This window comes from Grampus griseus (assembly GCF_964374135.1).
Source record: "Grampus griseus genome assembly, chromosome: 2".
Classification (NCBI taxonomy): domain Eukaryota; kingdom Metazoa; phylum Chordata; class Mammalia; order Artiodactyla; family Delphinidae; genus Grampus; species Grampus griseus.
In genome coordinates this window covers 133,999,704-134,023,054 of record NC_139018.1, presented here as the reverse complement: position 1 = coordinate 134,023,054, position 23,351 = coordinate 133,999,704, and the positions used below count along the sequence as shown (strand labels likewise).

Sequence of the window (23,351 nt, the reverse complement as noted above, 5' to 3'; positions counted from 1 at the left end):
ATTGCTACTTGTCTTAAGAAAATACTTCTCTACGAGAAGAATAGTTCAGTGGAGACAGATTTTTGTTACAATGTCAACTATAATAGCAGAAAAATCTGAATTGGAATAGTGAGTTAAATTATAGTACCACAGCTCGGTGGGATAATGAAAATTCTTAAACATGTGAAAAGTGTTTATGAAATGAACTATTGAAATTATATATGGAAGATGATTATATATAATATGCACATGGACAAAACGCATCAGATCTCAGGTATGGGTTTAGGGTGGCTGCATTACTTTTTGTTATTAGAAATTCCTTTGAAGTTATATTGTGCCATTCACACACAAAAGGCACCAAGAAGCAGGAAAAATGACCTTTACAGCCATTAGCAATGACTGGTCCCCTTTTTTCTCTCCCCTTGACTCCTCTGCAAAAACCCAGTTCAGTAGTTGTAGCTGGCAGACCAAACGCAGAAAGTCATTTGAAATCTTAATCACTTCCAAATCTCAGCTTGATAGATAGCTCTAGGAGATTTTCAGGAAATCTTTGATTCCTTTTCAATGCACCAGCAACAGATGGCCTGGAGGACCCAGGCTGGGCCTTGTCTACCTCATAGCTGGAGGTATGTGCCCACTTGCCTTTTGAGGGGTCCAGGGTAAACCATCTTCCATCACCATCCACTCCAATTTGCCATCACAGATGTTCTAGGGAGGTTACAAGGGCACAGTCTGAGCCACAGCCCAGATGGGCACCGGCCCTCGTCACGTGCCAGAGCAACAGACCCACTCCCACTCTTACTCCAGACAGAAACATACTTGCCAACAACAGTGCTCAGGACATCCGCAGGGGAGGATACCAACTAGCAGCCACTTAGGTGCCCGCACTGGACTCTTGTTTTAACTTCCTGCGTTTGCATCTTTATTAGTGCTCAGTTGGGGAGACGCCAGAGGCTCAGAGAGTGATTAAGCAGTATCCTCAAGGTCACGTAGCTAGTAAGTTGTGGAGCTAAGGCCCTCTCCCTGGCCTGGCCTGGCGCTTTCAGTAACGTTGACCCAAACCCTCCATTTCTCCGTAACTAAAGCCGAGAAGGATTACTGCTCCTGTGGGAACCAGTTTCCCAACAGGATATGAAGGCAAATCTTAGCATCTTGTTCACTTTATTCCTAGTGACATGATAGCTAAAAGGAGATCAAACTTCAAGTGATAAGTACTCTAGCTCATTATGCAGCATGTTTTCTTGATAAGGAGAATTTGCCTTTATCTTTGTGTCTTTCAAGTCAGTACCTTCAAGTGAATGGGCAAAAAGTGAAACCGTGGCGCCAATATTAACTCCAGAGAGCTTGGATTTTGTTCCACGCGCATTCGAAAGAGAACTGACCGTGTTTCTGTCCAGAAACACTGATGTCATCTTTGATATTGTACAGGTATCTGGCTTCATCAGCCAGAGAGTGGTTTCCCTGTCATTCAATGGAAAGTCTTGACCTGCCGCCCTGGGACTGCTTACTTATACTGGACTCTTTGCAATTGAAAAGGAACGTGTATGTCCCCACGAACAACACATTTTTAGTTTTCTCTGAAAAATCTCAGAAATAGGGCAAAGATTGTGGAAACAACATCCATGTCCTTTTTGGCGTGACAGTGTCTTTTGGCCTTATATACCAAGAAGCCAAAGGCATGCGCATCTGATGCTCAAACCAGGTGGTAGGTCATTGGATGGTTGCCACTGGATGATTGGAGGAATGACCCCTGGGGTCGGTTAAGAATAGTATTCTAGCTACCAAGTCCAGAGATGGGTTATATATCTTGTATACTAGGTATCCCACTGGATTTAGGTGTCCCATTGGTAACTTTATTTCTAATGTTTATTTTCTGCAGAATTGCTTGCCTGGGTCCTTCCTGCACCACATGAGTCTTCCTGGCCTTTCGGCCACACTGAAATTCTCCTGGTGTTTCCTGAGGCTTAGCCACACAGGACTGTCTCTAGGTCTAGCCTGGTCCTTCCGGGGGGCAGAGTAGTGCACTTATCTCCCCATCTTCCCTAGAGACTCATAATGGGGACGGGACAAGAGGAGGTTTCTCTGCTGGTGGTGTTCAGGATGACCTGGAGCGCATGTGGTCAGTCAGATGCCTCCCCCTCTACCAGCACACCAGAGACAAGGGCTGCCCGGGGCTTAGTGGGAGACATGTGCCCACCCACCTACCCACTTATACATTCACTCAGCATGTGCTGTGTGTCACACACCACACTGATGATGAACGAGATGCAAACAGTCCTTGGCCTCAAGGAGAGAAGACAAGCATTGAGTAAATACTAGTTTCAAGAGTAAGAGACATAACGCAGGTGATCTATGACCAGCTGTGAGGGCCTCTCTATCTGGAATCGGTCACCAGTTCCAAACCCCCTCTCCTGTCACTCTTATCCCAGAAAGTGTTACCCTCTGAGACTGTGCTAGAAAATGTGTGAAAAGATCATGCTCGGGGACTGTTGTGGGTAAGCCAAAGCCCAGAACATTGATTCGGTTCAAAACAAAGTGATGCAACTATATGAAGGTACCTTTCCAATTTAAAAGGTACTGAAACTGGATCTAGATGAATGGATTATTTCACAAGTGGTTCATCTAGGGAATCGACCCATGCTAGTCTGGTTGATTTCACAAAATGGTGCTAGAATGACAAAGGTGTTTATGGTTCTTGCCTGTTTGTATAGCATAAGGGGAACTGTCTTTCCTGTCAATATTTTCCTCAGATACATATACCCACCAATTTAAGATGTTTCCCTGTCCCAGCAAAAGCAAAGTGCCTTTAACTGCACAGAGTACCAATTATGCTGATTTTTTTTCTCTTATCATTGGGAGGATAGAAAATGCATGTGTGCTGATGCTCCCCCACTTCACCCTGGTTTGGGTGGATGGACAGATGAATGTGTAATATCAGGTAGCAAGTAGGGGACCCTTATTTCTGAAAATGTTGAATGAATGTGTTCAAACTGACATTTATTGAGCACCTAATGTGTTCAGAGCTCCGTGGACCATACCCGGGTAAGTGAGCTCAGCACTGCTCTTAAGGAGGTCTTTCAGAAGCTGACCAGGGAAGATGAAAGACCTTGTGGACCAAATTTGCATCCCATCCTTCAAATAAGAAGATTAGTTTTAGTTAATAAAAAACACTGTTAAATTCCTAAACTCATGTCACTGCAATTGCAGGGATTTTTCAGAGTTTAGGCAGGGAAAGTGAAAAAAAAACCAAAAGCACAAAACCATTAATAATTTTCTACAGAAGGACTCTGACAGACAGCAGCAGATGACTCTGGGGTCTGTTAATTAAAGTGGAGTGATAAGCATCTTTTCTTTTTTCCTCTTCTCTTCTTTGCATGTAGGACAGTCAGCCCTGAACTCAAATCCTACGCCCTGGGAGTTCTTTTTCTCCTCCTCCGTTTGTTGGGTACGTATTATCTCTTTGTTTCCTCAATAATGAATTGGATGCTTATAACCAGGTGAGTACATATCAGTGGAATCATCCCCTTTCTTGAGTTTATCATTTTTCCTATGAGGTTTTTTGGTAAACAAGAGAAACATCAATTCTGTTAATTTTGCTCAGGGTTTAGACCTAAACTCACACACTCCCTGGATATTGCAGAGTTTTTGTTGATATCAACTATGCCTTTGTACCACCCTTAATTCTTATTGGCATAAGGAGGAAAAGCGATGGCACCCAAGGGAAAGAAATTTGATGGGGTCATTTGGAACCCTCATTAAGCAACCCATGAGCAGCTTGTGAAATGCTTCACTTATGGGGCTTCCAGCTCGAGGAGAGAGGTGTTCTCACAGTGCTTCGCAGATGGAAACTTTGCATCCTTTAAATTTTTCCAAACTGATTTAGTTTATTTACCTTGGGTTTCCTGGATGGGGCAAATATGACCTTCATGCTATAGACCCTACATTCCAAGGTTTGGTATGGATAGAAGGAATTAAGTCTAACGCCCCAATTTTTAAGATGGGAAAACAGGATGGGAATAGCCCATGGTTCTTCCGGGGTGCTGGGACTGGCTGGGGAGAAGCTGGAAAGGCCAACAAGGTAACCCTTCTCCCTCTAGACCACACTGTTGCTTTATGAACTCCCTTTGTCAAGGCCAAGATCAAGATAGGACAACTTTTTTTCTTGGATAATAAAGCTGTGGTCTTCTTTAATGGACATTAAATGGTAAATAGATGTGGAAAGGGAAGTAACCATGGCCTATATCTTCAGAGTAAAAATAAAGTTTCTCATTCCAAATAGTATATAATCTGGATGAGCATAAAGAATTAACTATAGAAATGTTTATAAAAATGTCTATAAAAGTTAAAAATTGGCAACAGCCTAAATACCCAACAGCAGGGAATTAGTTAAGTCCATTATGAGTGCTAATTCCAGTAGGATTTATGTTCCCCTTTAAAGTTGTGGAAAGAAAAATATTCATAGACTTGGAAAAGGCACATGATATGTGGAGGGGGAAAAAGAGGTCTATAATATATGTGCAAATGTTTTTAAAGTATACATAAATATGGAAAAATACCGGAAAGCTAGATGTGAAAATGGTATCAGCTATTATCATTGAATAGTGAGGCTATAAATGATATTTTCTAAATTTGTTTTTAAAATTTGAATGAATATATATAGATTTTATTACTTGCAGAATGAGATTACTTCCTATATAATTGATAAGTGAAAGAAAATTATTCACCCTTAAATCCATTAATAAGGTAAGGTTTTCCCTGGGGAATGGCAAATACATGACACATGCCCTATCTCTGTCTATAGCAAACAACAACTTTCAATCAATTGCTGTGATCACTTTTGCCATGCCCAGGACAAGACCTCAGAATCTTCTCAATCACTATCAATCCACATCTGTTGGTACATATGGAGAAACTTAAATGGCATCTTTGTCTTATTTCTGGTTCATGGAAAATAGAAATGTTCTAGGTATAATAATACCTAGTTCAAACAAGTTCAGCAGTAATTCAGACTAAAACATTTAAGCCTTCCTGGAAGTTGTAGTGGCTTTTAGAGCTCTCTAACTGCACAGGGTACCAATTATGCTGATTTTTTTTTCTCTTACCATTGGGAGGATAGAAAAATGCATGTGTGGTGATGCTCCCCCACTTCACCCTGGTTTGGGTGGATGGACAGATGAATGTGTAATATCAGGTAGCAAGTAGGGGACCCTTATTTCTGAAAATGTTGAATGAATGTGTTCAAACTGACATTTATTGAGCACTAATGTGTTCAGAGCTCCGTGGACCATACCCGGGTAAGTGAGCTCAGTGCTGCTCTTAGGGAGTTCTTTCAGAAGCTGACTAGGGAAGATGAAAGCCCTCCCTCTATGGAGTTGCTGCAGAGGTCTCTGTATCTCTAAACAGATGCTGAGGACTCAGTATAGCTGGTAAAAATTAGCCTTCAGAATAATTTTGATAGCACAAAATGAAAGAAAATTTGCAAGCTATTTTTGAAAAGTTAATGAAAATTATAGGACACTTGAAGACAGAACTGAAAATTATAGAGCATGTGTAATGTGACATGCTGTTTCTAAAGCTGGTTCTCTATTTGTATGTCTGCTCCAGGAATAATCAACCAAGCATTATCTAGAAGAGTATTTATTTTTCAACCTCTGTGAGCCACAGCAAGAGATAAGGTTTACAGTGTATGGCCCACTACATACACACATATCACAAATATAGCTGAAGCAAAGATTTCATGAAAAATATTCACCCTTAATATGCATTGATGTCCTCTGCTACTTTCTATTCCATTCCATCCTTTTTAAGTAGTGGATCATGACCAACCATACTGATTGTATTACCCATATGGGTCACACATCACAGTTTAGAAAATGGCTCTAGAAAGATATGGGACAGTTTCATCTTTTAATTAAAAGTGGCTTATCAAAGAAGTCTTTGCACTTGGCCTGGTTCCATTTCCTGCAGCACCCAATAAGATTAACCACCTTTACTGTTTATGAAGGGCCAACTGAGAAATCAGATTTCATGACATTGTCAACCTTTGTGCTTGGCCCCCACGTAGATAATGGGGATACAATGAGGACGTCGCAGTTCAGTGTGACGAGATCTGAGATGCAGTCAGCACAAGTGACGGGGGACATGTGGGCGAGCCACCTAGCCTGGCCTGGGGATGGGGACAGGGGTGTGGGTTTGAAAGGCTGTGCTGTCTACCTAAGACGTGAAGAAAGAACGAGGAAGAGTTACACAGCTGAGCAAAAAGGAGAGAGTGCTTTAGACAGAGAGACTTAAAGGAGTAAAAGCCTGGAAGTGAACAAAGGCTGAAGCATGTTTGGGGGCTGCAGGAAGGCTGGGGGGACTGGCAGAAGATGGGGCTAGGGAGGGCGGCTGTCAGGGAAGGGCTGCTGCCCTTTTGACAAGTTTGACCTTTATCCCTAAGGCAGAAGAAGTCATTGAAGAGCCATTGTGCATTTTTAGAAAGGCCCACTGTCTACCATGTAGAGAATGTGGGAACTGAGTAACAAGCCACTGGTATAACAGAGTAGCTGCTGGAGACCCAAGCTGAGATGCTGGCTACCAAGATGGGGAGATGTGGGTAGAGGAAGAATTGTCAAGGCTTAGTCTCTGAATGGAAGTGTACAGACTGGAGTATCTGAGAAGGAGGAATCCACAGTGACAGCTCCTTATGAAAGATTTGGATCATGTGGTGCATGGGGATATTATTTATTAAAACAGGAAGACCAGTATGAGGAGCAAGTTGGGAGTGGTATAGACCAACACTGTCCAACAGAACTTTCTGTGATGGTGGAAATACTCCAAATCTGTACCACATGGAGCACTTGAAAGGTGGCTTCCATAAACTAGTTTCACTTCATTTTTATTGGTTTTCATTTAAGTAGCTGCATGTGGCCAGTAGCTATCATACTGGACAGTGCTGGTCTCAAGGCTCAGTCTTTGATTCACCATCATTGGTGGGTCGGAGCTTGAGGAAGTGGGGGCAGCGAGGCGAGACCACTCTTTGCAGATACTTGGCTGTGAGGAGTATAGAGAGCAAGATCCAGAAGTGAAGGCAAGGTTATTTTCCCCTTGTTGCTTTAAATGCCAAAGGAAAGGAGGTGTTAGAAAGGGCAGGGGCAGAGAATGCATTGGCCCATGTCAGTGTGGCACCAAGAGCTTCCCAAGCAGCCTGTGGCAGCCTAGGAATGCCATTGGTTGTATCAGTGGTAGGTGCAGTGGAAGGAGTGTGAAGCAAAGAAATTAAGGACGGTGGTCACAGTGAGGCTAAAGTGATTGACCATGGTACCTGGGCTGGATAAGGAAGAGGTGAGCCAGGAGAGGGGAGAGAGAGAAAGGAACGTAGGAACTGGATGTAGTAATTCATGTAAAAAAGAATTAGAATCTGTGGCCAAAGCTTTGGTGTCTGTGAAGTGACAAAACCCAGTGTGTGGCATGACTAGAGAGGACGGGAACATCCTTGACATTGAGGGTGAGCTGTTGAAAGGCCAAAGTGTGGACGCCCATGTCCATGGAGAAGTTCAGGTCACCCAGGACAGCAGTAGAAGTTGAATGGGAGAGAAGACTGAGCTGGATATAGGTCAGGAAATACAGAGAAAACTGAATGACCTACTCAAAGCAGAATGCCTGATGTAATCAAATCCATCCTTCTTCATCCTTTTGCAAATGGCCTGATCACCGCTTTTCTCTCTGGGTGTGGGCATAACGTCCGCTCGAAGGTCTGATCCAGAATCTTGCTCCTGGAGGTCTACTGCATGCCGTAGATGTTACACCAAATTAAATGAATGGAAACAAATATACACTGAGATCATGCGATGTCAAAAGCACTGTTCTTGATGCTTCAAAGGATATAAAAATAAGTGGGAGCCAGAGCCTGCCCTCTCCAGTAGGAGAATGAAGCAAGTATGGGTAACGTAAAGGGCTAGGAGAGTTTGGACCTTGAATTTCAAGGGAAAAAGGATTTTACTTGGCTGAGTCATTGCCAGTGTGGAACAAATGATGGTATGAGATGGAAATATTCAGAATTCTGAGTTAGGAAGATCAACCTGGGAGAAAGGTGCAAGGTGGTTCAGCAGGATGCAGGATAACTAAAGCACTGAGAAGAAGAGAAGGTGACCAGGGTAAGGCAGTGGGATTAAAAGGCAAGGACAGATGGAAGCCATATTGTGGAGGTAATGTGGAGCACCCCCCCCCCCCCCGGGACTAGATGAAAGCAAGAGAGAAACAGCAGAAGCACAAGATACAGCTGAGGATTTGAGCCTCTGGGACTGGGCCTACAGAGAAGCCTTTAATAGGATAAGGTAACAGACACAGGGGTCTCAAGGGAATTGTGAGGGATGACTTGGGCTGACTCACCACCTGCCACAAACTCTCCTCCACAAATGCCTGCTCTTAGTTTTCCCGAGCAACCTGCTGGCAAAGAGCATTGGGAACCTCAAGGTGCACCTCTGTACACAGGTGTCATTCCTGAGCAGACTGTCCTTGGGTCTTGGGTCATTGGTGAGCTGGTCTAGGAGAAGTACGTCTTAGAAGCTCCTGATGTGGTTCATCAAACACTTGTTGAGCTCCCGTTGTGAAGTCTTGAATATAAAGAAGTTCTACAGCAAGTGGGAGAAATGAACACGTAAAATGAGTGCGTAAGGAGTAAGCGCAGCCAGCCAGAGACCCCAGATGAGAGGCCGTTGCCCCCAGCCATGGGATGGTGGGGCGCAGGATACAGGGTCTGGAATGTGTGGGAGACCCTTTCCACTCACCTCTGCATTTAGTTGTTTATTCAGCAAACATTTACTAAGCACCAGTGATTTATCTGACCTCCTGAAGGACCTGAACCACCCACGATCTACATCCTGGCCTGTTCTAAGGTGATATCGGATACTTGCCATGGACCCCACTGCAGTCAGGCATGCCCGGGCTTGAGTCCAGCTCTGCCATTACTGGTCATGAGGCCTTTGGCAGGTTATTTAAGGTCTTTGAGCCTCAGTGAGTTTAACAAGGCAGCCAGGAATGAAATGAGAATAGAGTAGCTCCTCTCAACTTCTCAGATTTAAGAAAAGGGAATGTCAGGTGCCCGTGGACAATGCTGGACGATGTTGACAGTCCAGTCTCTTTCTTGGCATTGCTGAAACAGAGAAACTCATTAACCCTTTCAGGAGAACATACTTTGACATCCCTTTCTAGCTTGCGCTCGAGGTAACAGTAATTCCATCAGGTTGAATAGAGATTCTGTGGTGAATTCAGGTCTTGGCAGGTAAGCTGGGAGAGGAATGGATATCTTTTGAAATGTAAATGCAAGAGTAATTTGCAGCTTCCATCTTGTCCCATAAAGGAATGTGAATTTATTTTTCTTACAAAAGCCTTTGTTCACCTTTTAAGTTTAGACCAAAGAATATAAATAGGCCTGGCCTTTTCAACCCAGAGAGTGAATTAAGTAACCAAGATACAAGACACCGAGGTTTAATCTTTGTTAATAGATTTCAGGAAAACAGAGACAATTTCCTTAAGCGGCACTGCAATTTTTGCATTGAAATATAGCTGCAATTTGGGCCTGAGTGTAATAGGAAGTAAGATTTAATCCTTTTAATATTCTCTGTAATAGCCAGTAACAGCTTTGAGCTTTCCAGATACCCTCCCCAACATATGGTGGGTTCCCAGTGTCCCTGTGATGGGACCTTAGTTAATGCCTACTTCATCTGTGAGTTTCTCCCAAGGAAACATTAGGAAGAAAAGAGCTCAAAAGGGAGAGGACGGTTCCTGCGGGCTCCAGGGAGGAGAGCATTCTTTTAAAACACACGGTTTCTAAAGAAGTACTTCATTATCATCACTTGCCTCCTTCTTCCTTAGGTAACTGAGGACATAACAGCAGAAGTAGGTACTAACATACACCTCACCCAACTTACCTCCCTTCTGTCACTAATCAGATGAGTTCTAGAATGGCAAAGGCCTCTAAGTAAGAGATCCAGCAAGTGCTTCGTCTCTAATATTCTCTGCACACCTGGAATTCAGGACCTGAGAGCTAGAGCTCCCCTTTGGAAAAGCATTTTAAGTCAAAAAGGAAAAGATGAACTTGGCAGAAAAGAAAGCTAATATTTCCTGCGTTCAGAAATGTAAAAGGGTTATCACAAAGGTTATAAGGTACGACTCGTAAGGTACCCAATCCAGAGTTTATTCTAAACTATCACCCCCAAGTCCCCTGTACAAGATAAATAAGGTAGCAAAAGTTCTGGCCATATGGAAGGGCCAGACCCTTGCATAACACTCCCCTCATCTGTACCAGAGTGCTCACCTCGAGTCTGACCAGGCAGGCCATATTATTTCCTAAAAGATCAAGAAACGGAGGCACCGAAAGTAACTTACCCCAACCTTTCAGCTCCTTAAGTGAGAGGGTCTTTCATCTTGACCACAGGTGCTCTCCAAAATATCGAGTATAACATGAAACACTTTGCTAGGCACTTAGCTTTCTAATTTCTGTTGGAAGGCTTTTTCTGATACTTTCCAGGGCCTTGTCATCCAATAGTAAAGCTTGACAAGGATAAAACGGACATCGTTAGCACGTAGAAATATGCCCTACTTTAAGACAACTCCATGTTATAAAAATCCTCACTCGGATCAGGTATGTGAAAGAGTTACCTATTGGCACTTTAGAGGGATTTTTTTTTTTTAATTTAAGCAGGCATTAATGAATGGTTCCATGATACTGTACATTTCCTGCAATGTGCTTAAAATATGACCTGATTTGCCCAACTTGGATTTGCATACAACTCTTCAGGCACCCGGGCATTGTGGAGCGAGCGGCCCTGTACCATCAGTTCCTTCCCTTGGCAGAGCTTATACCAGAGGTGTCATAGTCTTGGCTTCCCATTGCCTGGTGGTGGGTGGGGCTAGGACAAGAGAGGCAGAAGGAAAAGGAGGGAGGAGCATGGGAGCCAATTACAACCTAGTAAAACTCTGACAGATAGACAAGTGAATGGATCTGCATTCTCCCACTGGGCCACAGGAACAGGCCAGATTTGTCCCATTGATCCCCAGGTCTATCCACAATCTAAACTGGCTCCAGATCGCCATTTCTTTACCTAAGTAATGTGGAGTGTAGCTCAGTGTCTATCGGTGGTTGCCATGGCAGTTCCTCCAGTTGGCTCTTTTTCAGTTAAATGAAGAAAGGTATCTGTTGGGGGTCAGGAGAAGACACACTGGTTAGTGAGAAAGATCTCAAACACCTGGGCAGCCTTTGGGGCAGAGAATGCTGGGAATGTGAGTTTCCACCCACCAAGACCAACCTGACCTGGGAGCTGCAAAGAGGGAGCAGGTTGTATTGGGAATTTGAGTTTGGAGTTTATTAACTCAAGCTGCCAGAGAGATTTAATTGCAGTTTCAATGAAAATTTCTTCCTGGGGGTGGGGGGCGGTTTCTCTTTGGGGTAACAATCGACAGAGTTGGACAGTGCTAAGGATAAGTGCTGAGGCACCTGGGCCCAGGAGGAAGCCCTGCCAACCGCATCAGCACTGATAGGATCATGCAGTTCTGTCCCCATGCCATCCCAGGCCAGTTATTAAAACCAAGGAAACGCTGTATGACAGACTCTAACACATATGTATGGAATGTAAAAAAAAAAAGAAAAGAAAAAATGGTTCTGATGAACCTAGGGGCAGGACAGGAATAAAGACGCAGATGTTGAGAATGGACTTGAGCACATGGGGAGGGGGAAGGGTAAGCTGGGACAAAGTGAGAGAGTGGCATGGACATATATACACTACCAAACATAAAATAGATAGCTAGTGGGGAGCAGCCACATAGCACAGGGAGATCAGCTTGGTGCTTTGTGACCACCTGGAGGGGTGGGATAGGGAGGGTGGGAGGGAGGGAGACGCAAGAGGGAGGAGATATGGGGATGTATGTACACATATAGCTGATTCACTTTGTTATACAGCAGAAACCAACACACCATTGTAAAGCAATTATACTCCAATAAAGATGTTAAAAAAAACCAAACAAACAAGGAAACAGACTCACAGACATAGACTAGAAAACAAACTTATGGTTATCGAAGGGGAAAGGGAGGGAAGGGATAAATTAGGAGTTTGGCATTAACAGATTCACACAACTACATATAAAATAGATAAACAACAAGGACCTACCATATAGCATGGGAACTGTATTCAATGTCTTGTAATAACCTATAATGGAAAAGAATCTGAAAAAGAATAGATATGTGTAATTGAATCACTGCTGTACACCTGAAACTAACATAACATTGTTAATCAACTAGACTTCAATTAAAAAAACAAACCAAGGAAGTGCTGCTTCCTTCATTAAGCCCCCCTCTTCCAGGCTGCCCTCTGAGGCTCTGCTGTGGATATAACATAGCCATTCTTATTCTGGTGATCATGGATGGACTTCAGGGGTCCATGAAACCCCTGAAATGTGGATGCGATTTTGTGGGTAGATGTATTTTTCTGAAGGAAAGGTCGATATCTCATCAAATTGTCAGTGGGATTTTCCTTAATACAAAAGTGAAACTCAGTCCAGGGCTGAAAAGAATGCTCAGGGTATCAGGGTACCTTGGCACTGGGATATGGGAATTGTCACCACCTGCTTCCAGGGATCACTTCCTGCTTCTCACCGAAGATGATTGGTACCATATTCTGGCCTTGGGGACACTGTTTCTTCCGAAGCAATTAATTTGTATTAATGGCCCATCCATTGCTTTCCCATAATACAGATGAAACATTTTTCCCCCAACAGGGCAGAATCGCCTGGGAATGTTTTATTTTAACAATGCTGATGACCAGGCCACATACCCAATATTCCAATTTAATTGGTCTCGGGTAGGACACCTCAGAGGGTTTTAATGTGCAGCCAGGCCTGATAACCTTTGAGCTCGGGGGTAGCAGCAGGCACATGAATGCAGAGAGTAACAGAGAACTGAATTAAGGATGATGAATAGTTTCCATCTCGTCTGCCTTTTTCGATGACTGATTGTAGGTGCATGAAATGATCTATTGTGAAGGTTTTAAAACCGGTTCCTGGTTCAGAATGAAAAGTATTCTGTTCCAGTGGTAATATTTAGGGGAAGGAAAGTTGTCAGTATGTGTGCAGATATTTTCCAGCTATTAAACCATACACACGTGTATACTTACATATCTTTGTATATATACACATATGAGAACACATCCTTCATATGTATATGTGTGTGTGCGTATTATATATACACACACATAAGGTGTAGTGTACTCATTTTCAACCTCTGGTCCCCTCTGGTTCCAACTCCCTCCTCTCAAGAGCCCACACAGCCTCAGAAGCTCCATGCAAAAGAGCAATACGCAGAGTATGATGCCTCTTAGCAGTTTCCTCTACAAGGGTGCACTGCTTTGAGTGACACCAAGAATGTCTCCCTTCAGGGAAGACTCTTCCTTCTCAGACTCTCAGTGGGTGATGATCCCAGATGTCATTTGTGTTTACTCTGTGCCACGCACTGTTCTAAATGCTTTCCATGTATTCAATGAGCCAACCTTCACAGTGATCTGAGAAGGACTGATGTTACTAACCCCATCTTGCAGATGGGGAAACTAAGGCACAGAGGGCTTAAATAACTTGCACAGGCTTGTGCAGGAAGAGGCAGAGCTGAGATTAGAACCCAAGCAGTTCGACCTCCTGACAGGGTCTTTACCCCACTGTGCTATAGAACCACTGAATGTGGTCCACGAACCCTGCGGTCCTGTCGGAAGAGATACGTATGGGGACAGGGGAGCCCTTCTCTCCATCGAACCAGCCGTTCGAGCCCAAACATTAACTGTCCGTTTCCCTCTGACAGGCTTCATCCCCCCACCACTCATCTTCGGGGCCGGCATCGACTCCACCTGCCTGTTCTGGAGCACATTCTGTGGGGAGCAAGGCGCCTGCGTCCTCTACGACAACGTGGCCTACAGATACCTGTACGTCAGCATCGCCATTGCGCTCAAGTCCTTTGCCTTCCTCCTCTACACCACCACGTGGCAGTGCCTGAGGAAAAACTATAAACGATACATCAAAAACCACGAGGGCGGGCTGAGCACCAGTGAGTTCTTTGCCTCTACTCTGACCCTAGACAATCTGGGGAGGGACCCTGTGCCCGCCAACCAGACACATAGGACAAAATTTATCTATAACCTTGAAGATCATGAGTGGTGTGAGAACATGGAGTCTGTTTTATAGTGACTGAAGGAGGGTTGAACTCTGTATTAGTCATCCAAGGGTCATTTTTCCTAAAAAAAGAAAAAAAAGAAAAAAGTTTAAAAAAAAAACTCAATACACACAGAGACACACACACACACATGTACACACAGCACCTTTGTCCTTTTTCTCAAAATCAGAGCCAGACAGGATTCAAACTAAGGAGAGCGTGGGATCACGTGGTTGACATGCAACCTCCTGGGGCTCAGAGTCTACTCTTTGAAGGCACCTCATGGTTTTTTCAGGATGCCGACAGCTGCAAGCAACAGGCACTGCCAAATTCAGGGAACAGTGGTGGCCGGCTTGGAGGACGGACCTTTCTGGATATATATACACATACAAAACAAAAAAATATATATATATTAAAAAAAAGAAGTCTACTAAAAAACCCAAGTTGACAACATTTGCCAGGATAAGCACTAGTGACACACCCCATGCCACCCTCCCCGCCCACACGGGGGTGGAGGGGCACCCAAGTCGGAGGAGTGGAGGCCCACTTCTCTAACTTTTGCAATATGGGTCGCTGTGTGGACGACTCACCCAGTCTACACATGTGGTTCAAGGCCCCAGAGTTCTCTCAGCGATGCTAAAGGGTGATCTGTGCTGGAGACTGTAATTGACACCTCTCACCAGCTCCATTTCCATTTCTCAAGACTGAGGGCCCCAGGGGGAGCCGGACATGGGGGGGCCAGCACCTCCCCTTCCCCGCAGCACCTCCCATTGGGGTGCGTCCCCCAGCCCCGCAGAGTGACCTCAGGAAGCAATGGGCCTCGCCTGGCTATGACTGACTTCGCTCAGAGCCGGTGAAACCCAACCTAGTCCAAGTCATTTGCTTACATTTGCCAAACATTTTGCCATTTTTAAGGAAAAAAATGCAATGCATATGAATTTCAAACTGTTGTATGTGTAATCCTCTGATACTATTTTTAACTACTTCTCAAATCTGTGTTAACCCTTCAGTCACTAACACAGTTCTCTAGGCCGAATTTATTACGCTGGTTGCTTTTACTTTTCTCCTTTTTTAATGCACCAAAAATATAATGTTATTCAAGGGATGCAATTAATCTATTGTAATTTTTTTATCATTTTATCCTCATTTGGATAGTCTGTGAAAACAAGAATATGCAGTGTGTTAAAAGAAAAAAAAAAAAGCTTAAAAAAGAGAGTGTATATGCACCCTGCCTTTAAAAGGATCACATTTGAGGCAACAGGGGATAACGTGATGAATTGCAAATTTGCCTTCTCCATTTATTCCCCATGATTCAGTGATCACTGTCACGGGAAGCCCTTTCATATGCCTGCTTCACATGCCAAGAGGTGTTCTTTTCAACCTGCAGCGGAGACACGCTCAGCTGTGGGTTGTGTGTATGGGTGCAGGGCTTCTGGGGAGAGGAGACGGAAAAAAGAACAGTTCCCTAGCACAAGCTTTGAGCAGCATGTAGTGTCTGGGATAACAGACCCACAAGCTCCTGGAAGCTACTGCACGTTCACTGCCTGAAAATGTCTAATATCTTCAGGGTCAGTCTTGAACTAAGAGGCCTTTGTCTGTATGTGTTTTGAAAGTGGCTGAATCTCAAACAGCTAGAAGCGAACCTACCGTTGTTTGGGGTAAGAATCACAGGAAAACCTCTTGCATCCAGCTGACTCGGCCTGGTGGGGCCGTTTGCAGAAGGGGCAGAGTTTATGAGAGAGAGAGCACGCGCACATGCACACACAGGGTCCAGTTAACCCACCTTTCATGCTATTGCAGTGACCTTGATCTAGGCCACTCCTGGGCCTGGAAAGACCCCAAGGATGGGTTGGTTGGTTGGCTTTTTCACCTCAGACAGACACGTATTTTCAGGTCATCTAGAAGGCCACAAGAGAATCAGGAAAGAAAAGAGTGGGGCGGGGGGAGAGGGGCATTGTGATGAATTTTTAACAAACGCTGTAAATGGGGCAGTTTGAGTTACAGCCCCAAACTAGAGAAAAGCCCCACGGAGCAAGGATGCCCGAAAGAAGCTTGTGTCGCGGTGCGGAGCCACCGTGATCAGCTGCATCCCGGGACAGGATGCTTCTGGAAGAGCTTCCTCCTGTGTTTTGCTTGAGTCTGTCCTTGTTCCTGAAAATGGGGACGCTCATCAATATGTTAACTAGTTAAAGGTGGGATTGTTCTCCAACAATTCATAAACTGTGTACACTCTGTGGCTCCCGAGGCTGTGATTCCATCCTGTATAGGTGTTGGGTTGGTTTTGTCTTGAAAATGTATTGCTAATAGATCACTGCCCTCTTGTATATGATCGTGTAGCTCCCCCAAATCAGTCCACACCCACGGAGGCTGCAGAACCTCGTGTTTCATGGGGCTATTTGTGTTTTTGTTTTTTAAAAAAGATTTTTGAAAACTCTTTGCATTTGGGCTATTTTTCCTAAGATTTTAGGCTGAATAAGAGGTTAGGATGACAAAGGAAAACAACTCCAGGGCTCAGTTTTATCAACAACTGGATCGAAATTTAAAGGCCCCTCTTGTAAGAGGGCTCTAACATGTGTTGTTGTCACCTTTAAAAATTTGAATTTCTCTCCCATACTCCAGAACAGAAAACCTAGTCTAGCTTTAATTTTCCTTTTGTGCTACAAGGAACCGTTGTACATACCCTTCCCAATCCAGCCCCTTGATTATTTGCTTGGTTTTGAGCAGGATTTTAAATGGAAAGATTTCCTGGGGAGATCTTCATTGGACTTATGGAAAACAAAAATGTAAGGGACGGAATAAACCTAGAAAGTGAATGCTAACGTTCTCTCTCTTCTGCTACAAAGCCCTCCACCACCTTAGTGGAAGGTGCCCAGGGATGGATGGAAAGGCTCTCTTTGCTGCAACTTGCAACAGGTTTTTGTAACTCCTACATATAGACCAAAAAGGTTTCTACCAGTAATATTCCTGCATATGAAGTGAACACATTTTCTAGAGTCTCTGTCTCTGGGGGACGGAGTTTGCTGTCTTCCTCCTGCTGAGGCTGTGCGCTGTCAGGGAAGCCCAGCAGCTTTGCTGCCTTCTTCACGCCTCCACAGAGGAAGGCTGTGAAGCTCCCAGGCACCCCAGGGACACTGCCACTCCAGGAGGCCGCAGCATGTGGGCTTTCCTCACAGCTAACGAAGGAGCCAGAGATGCTTCTGCTCACGAGTCCCCTAAGGAGTTTGCTAGCAGCCCTTAACAGGCAAAGTAATAAGGGGAAACCAAGAGCTTCTAAGGAATCCTTTGACAGACTTCCTAATGTCTTCCGAGCAGGAAGGAACGTGCTTCTCCATAAAAATCGCTTCTTTCTCCCCACCCTCCAGTGGAATAGCTTCCCCTAGTGATGATTTGTAGAGTTTGGTTAAGTGGTGTCTCTACATTCAAATCCCTGATTCCACTTCCCCATCTCCAATAATAACCTAGAGCATCCCCTCGCTCGGGCGTGGCAACATTTCCCATGCCTTGCACGCAGGCCCAAGGTGACCCACAGAAATGTTCTGTTCAAGGCGGCCAGCTGGTCCCTGGGATGATAGCCACACCACTCCTGAGGAAGTTTCTCAGGAAAAAGATTCTGCCGTGGTTGCTAATAGATTATCTTCCACACTTCCAAAGCAGGCCATTCCTGAGGAGCATGTAAAATGGAAACATATATATACTCACAGGGAAACCCTCTGAGGAGAAGAAGCTGTTGGTTCCACATGAGCCTACAAGGCTGTTTTTCTTGCTGCCCGCTGTTCAGGTCATGGGAAGTGTGGTTTCTTCTCCACCCAGTCAAGCCCACCAGGCCTGTGTTCTAAGCCCTGTTTGGGAGTCCTGAATGTACTCCTGAGCAACGTGAAGCAATAAAGTTCAACCTGTAGAAATCAATGCAGCTGATTATACAATCAAGAGCAGAGGGACAGGACAGGGTAAGCTTCTGTCCTGTTTGGTGGTGTTCACCCTACTGTTTTGTTGTTTGTATGTTTTGGTGGTGTTCACCCTACTGTTTTGTTGTTTGTATGTTTGGTTTGGTTTGGATGAGGGGAGAAAAACAGACAAGCAGTTTTTCAGTCTAACAGAATATTTGCTGTCTTGTGCTGTTCTTACCTGTTTCGATGGAGAACCAGTATCTGTCCAGGAGAAGGTGCCGGACACGTAGTAGGGGCTTAATTACTCCACTGAGCTCATGTCAGTGCCTCTCAACAGCCTCCTTTGAGCCATGGTCTGTGTTTCCCTTTCGGTTAGAATCCAGATCAAATCCCTCAGAGGTGCGACATTTTCCAAGAGAGGGTGCTAGTGAAATTAAATTGAGCCTGGAAATTAGTCTGAGGCATAAACAGAGTCCTTTTCCTCCTCTCTGCCCTTCCCTCCTTGTTTCCTCCTTATTCACCTCTCCCAACTCAGTTCAAATTCTTGAGTTCTGAACAGCTGTGAGGACTTAATCTCTGAGAGTGACCAGCCCTACCGCTAGCCTTTGGACCTAGCCCCCCTGGGGTATTACTCAGGAATAAATTGGTAAAACAGAGGAATCTCTTAACTGGCAGAACGTGCAAGAAAGACATTGTTCAGATGCCTCTTGCGGGGCCTGTTGCTAGGATCACACGGGAATTTACACTGTCTGCACACAGCCACCCACTTGTGTCTCCCCTCCCTCATGCTTGTAGGTGACCTCAGAGTGCTTGGTTATCATGGCAGGGAGGACATGAGTTAAAAAGCCTGAAATGGGGAATTCAGAAAAGCCAGGATTCCCCAGCACATTAGAAATCTGTGACTGCCATGGAGATAAGGACAGAGCTCATGCTTCTCAGGGACCCTCCACATGGTAGCACAGTTTTCCTTGGCAGGATTAGTGCCATTTAGGGGAGCATTATATGAGCTTGATAATTTCCAGTGATGTGTTTATTCACTCACTACTTCATTAAAATGTTGACTGTGTGCCAGGCTCTGAACCAGGTACAAAGGTAGAGAAGACATGGTCCCACCCTCCAAGAACTCAAAGTTTAATGATTGAAACAGACCTGAACACAAATAAAAGCAATAGAATAGTCATTTTAAGAGCCAGGGTCTGTCTGTCTGTCTGTCTGTGTCTGGGAGCAATGAGGGCTGTTTCAGGGAGCTGGGAAGTTCTGCATCATGGCATCAAGAATCAGGAAGGCTTCAGAGAGCCGGTGGTCTAGAAAACAAGAACCAAAGAGCAGTGGATGTCTGCCAGGGAGCCAGGGGAAGAGACCCTCCATCGACAGGACCAGCAGAGCAAGTTCACAAACCTTCCATAAGGGCCAGGTTGTAACCATTTTAGGCTTTGAGGATCATTGAGTCTTTGTGGCCACTACTCTTTTGTCATAGCAGGGAAGCAGCCCGAGACAATGTGTAAACAAATGAGCGGGCTGTGCTCCAATAAAGCTTTTTTTTACAAAGACAGGCAGTCTCTGGGTTTGGCTGAGGGAGGGCTGTAGCATGCTGATCTCTGTTCTGGAAAACAACGAGGTCTGAAGCAGCATGGCATACAGTCTGATGGACTGTAGCAGCAGAGGCCACTGTAGCCTGGGCTGAGTCATGGATTGGAAGGGTCCTTCAGCCTTAAAAATCTAATTCAGGTATCCCATTTTCCAAGAAAGAGGTAAGTATCCCATTGTCGTCAGGGTTTGCAATGAAGGCAACATTATCTTTCTCCTGTGTAACGAGGGGAATTGGAACTATACAATCTACAGTATCTTCCAGCCCTGACACTCACTTCCTAGCTCTACCAGAGTAATCATCTGTTTTTCTTAAGTGATGGAATTGGACATGGGAGGGGAAAATGCAGGAACAAGACAAAGGAGATTGAATCCAGATACTGAATAGTGTCTCGAGTTTCTTCCCTCCAAGACGAAACCTTGGCACTAGAAAGCTAGTAGATATGCCCAGTGGAATAATTGGTAAGCATGAATAATAACTAATAATAATAGTAGCTGACATTTACCAAGCACTTAGTATGAACCAGCTTATCACATGTATTAGCTCGTTTAATCTCAACCATAGTCCTGTGAGGCAGAAGCAGTTATTAAACTTCAGTTTACACGAAAGGAAAATGAGTCTGGGAAAGCTTCCAGAATTGGCTCAAGGTCACAAAGCCGAGTTTCAAACCCAGGTCAACAAGTCCAAAGCTCGTGTTCTTTGCCTTTATGGGTACTCCCTCCATCCTGGGCAGGAAATGAGAGACCCTTCCCACCTGTAGGGATGTCCTATTCAGAAGACTCCAACTCAAATGGACTGCGGATGCCCCCCACGCTCTCGCATGCCCCCTATCATAACAACGGGGACATGGCAACAGCTGTATTCTGGGGACATCTGCTCTTCCTGTGTTGTTCCCAGTCTTAACCACAGAGCCCAGTGATAACTTATTTGGGATGTTCTACCAGAAGCAGGCAGGTAAGAGGAAACAGGAGATGATGCCTCCACTCTAATGCATTTTGAAATGCAATTTCAAAGTGCTGAAATGCCAGGGAGACAGTCCTCAGCACTGGTCATCAGCTCCAGTGGGAGAGACCCCGGACAGCCCTCCCACCTGGCACCCCTGCAGTCCTCAGCATCAACCTCAGGAGCTCGGCTCCAGGCCAGGGCCTCAGACACACCGATGCTAGTCACTGGTTGGAGATATGTCTTGCTCTATTATCAAATACTAGACTTTTAGGAACAGAGTTTCTAGATGTTTTGATTTTTGTATTAACGACTCAGGCCAACAATCAGTAATTGATGATTAGCACCGATTCTGAATATTTTTCTGTGAGGTAAAGTGATTATGTTCTCTTACCAGGAGCAGATGGAACAACCATAGTAAATTTTCTGGAGGTTTAACATCCTGTAGGCTGAGATTTTTACCATCCCATTACATCCCAGAAAATAATGTTCCTCTTAAATTCATGCTAACTTAATAGAAGGTAACTCTCGTGGAGATGGGTTTGTCAAGACTGTTGGATTTTATAATCGAAGACCATAAAATGAAGTGGAAGTATGCAACGTAGGAAGTTTCATTATAAGAGGAACCCAGCTAACACATCAGTTGTGCTCTAGCCCAGCCCCTTAAAGGAGGAAAGGGGCTGGAAGCTCATGCTTATTATGAGGCTGCTACCCACGTGCCAGGGGCCATAAGGCCTGATCCCAGGTAATATTCTCAGCAGCTTTCTCACACCTGCCCTGTGAGGTAAGTATCACTGTTTCCACTTTACAGATCAGAAAACTAAGGCTCAGTAAACCAAAGCTTCCCAAGGTCACACAGCTAGTTAGAAAGTCACCAGGAGCCAATGTCGGGTCTGTCTGACTCCTGAACCAGTGCTCTCTCCATGACACCACAAACGCCACCAAAGTGAGAACGCAGATCTGGCTGGCTCCTCAGGAAGCTTTGATGAAGCCAGGAAGGCATCTACTGTCAGAAACCCCTACAAAAGTCTATAATTCCATAGAGAAATGAGGCAAGAGCTGGCAGTGAAAACCTCTGCCAAACTTTGCCTACCGGCACAGAGATCTAAAATGAGAAGAACTTTTTTTCCTTCAGTAAACACTGGAGACCTTTAGAAACACTCCTCCTTCCTTTTTCCACCTTAGCCACGTCAGCAGAAGTTGACCATCTCCCCATCATTCTCTGCCTGATTCATTCTGCACACAAGAACCAACCCCATCTCTCTCACTTCTGTCCCACCTTCCCCAACTCCCTGCCCCCATGGCTTCTAACAGAGCCCCCAAGACTAAAAGAACTTGAACCTTGTGAAAGTTGAGAAGGATTCTCCAAACTGTCCAGAACATGTGAGCTGCATCTCCTATAAGCCAGGTCTCAGCTGCAAAATCCTGAGGAAAGGAGTGACATTTCCACATTGTCACCTTTTGTACTACCGGGTCAGAGTCTAGAGAGGACAAGGAAATGAGTGGGGATTTCCATGGTACCGCTCTGGCTATCATCGAACAGGAAAGCTGCATGTCATGGTCATGGAGACCTACACAACTTGTAAATCATCACAGGGACGAAGCTGGGTTTTTCGTGCCTTTTAAATGAAGCCGCAGCATCTATTTCAGAAGTGTTGTGGAGGCTTAAAAACCTTGCTCCAACGAGGAGATTCTTTCACTCAGCATGTGGTGACCCTCTGTGGCTGAATGAAAAGCAAACTGGTCCCAAATGCTGGAGGAGAAAGCATGACGTTAGAATGCCAGGAGGTTCCCTCTGGTACACAGCCACCTGTTCAACAGAGATTGCAGTGACAGTGTCTGTCACTGGTGACTTACGAGGATGAAGATAAGTTGATGACGGGGATGCAGCTTATTCCTGCCCATAGAGTAAACATCCACGTAGGTGTTGGTACAGACATGTATAGATATGCGCTTCTCAGAAAAATTTGGCCGACATAAAGGTCTTCGGGCTTGGAGTCTGGTTCCTTGGGGTGACGTGGAGCAAAACGTAGCGTTTTATTGACATGACTTCCTGCTCTTATCCATTCCACTGGAAGGCCAGGATGCTGTTATATAAGCCTAAAAAATAAGTAGGAAAACCAGAAAAGACCGATCTCTTTTTCCTCTTGGCTCTCTTCCCCCCTCCCCCTTTAGGCACAGAGTACCAAGACATTGAGACTGAGAAAACCTGTCCCGAGTCACAGTCACCTTCAGAAGACTCCTTTGTGAGAAGCTGAGGGCCTGGCCCTCGTCCTGCACAGAACAGCCCGCCACCGCCCACAGACCTCGCGGGCCTGACTTAGCGTGCTCTGCCCCGCCCGAGAACCCAAGGGTCCCTGTGAGGACTCTCCGGCCAGTATGTGGTCCTTTGAGGCCCCAAGCACAGGCCTGTGACGAGGACTAAGCAGGTGTCTGTGGCCAGGAGTCCTCCAAACCCTTGGAGTAGGCATTTTCCTGGATCACTAAAGAGTAATATTGACCAGATGTGCAAATTTCCTTCTGCCCATTCCCTCCTTTGGCTCCTGTGGGGATGGTCTGCTGACGTGCTTTAGAAAACTCCCTCTTGGGAATGCTTCTCTGACCGAGGGCTCCAACAGTTCTTCCAAAAGCAGCTGAGTCTGGATTTTAATAGGAGGGGGTAAAAATTACCCTGTTTCATAGAACAGAGGGGGAAAAAAAGCACATACTCAATAGATTTTGAGTGTGGTATTCTGTATTTTTGCAGCTTCTATTTTCCAGATGAGCAGTCTAGAAATATGTGATG

At 45.0% G+C, this 23,351-nt stretch overlaps 1 protein-coding gene across 2 annotated transcripts in view; it reads left to right on the top strand.

The window, feature by feature from the left end:
• The window catches only part of SLCO3A1 (solute carrier organic anion transporter family member 3A1), a gene marked incomplete at its 5' end in the record, with an annotated part of 313,818 nt that extends 290,951 nt beyond the window's left edge, over positions 1 to 22,867 (top strand). The window contains 3 exons of one of the 2 annotated variants that reach the window (XM_082649311.1): positions 3,360 to 3,424; positions 13,802 to 14,044; positions 22,742 to 22,867. In XM_082649311.1, coding sequence (XP_082505437.1) covers positions 3,360 to 3,424; positions 13,802 to 14,044; positions 22,742 to 22,824 — 391 coding nt within the window. In that variant the 3' untranslated portion in view covers positions 22,825 to 22,867. Of the gene's footprint in view, positions 1 to 3,359; positions 3,425 to 13,801; positions 16,910 to 22,741 lie in introns of those variants that run through there. The other variant, XM_082649310.1, reaches the window with a different exon arrangement.
• Between the last annotated feature and the right edge of the window lie 484 nt (positions 22,868 to 23,351).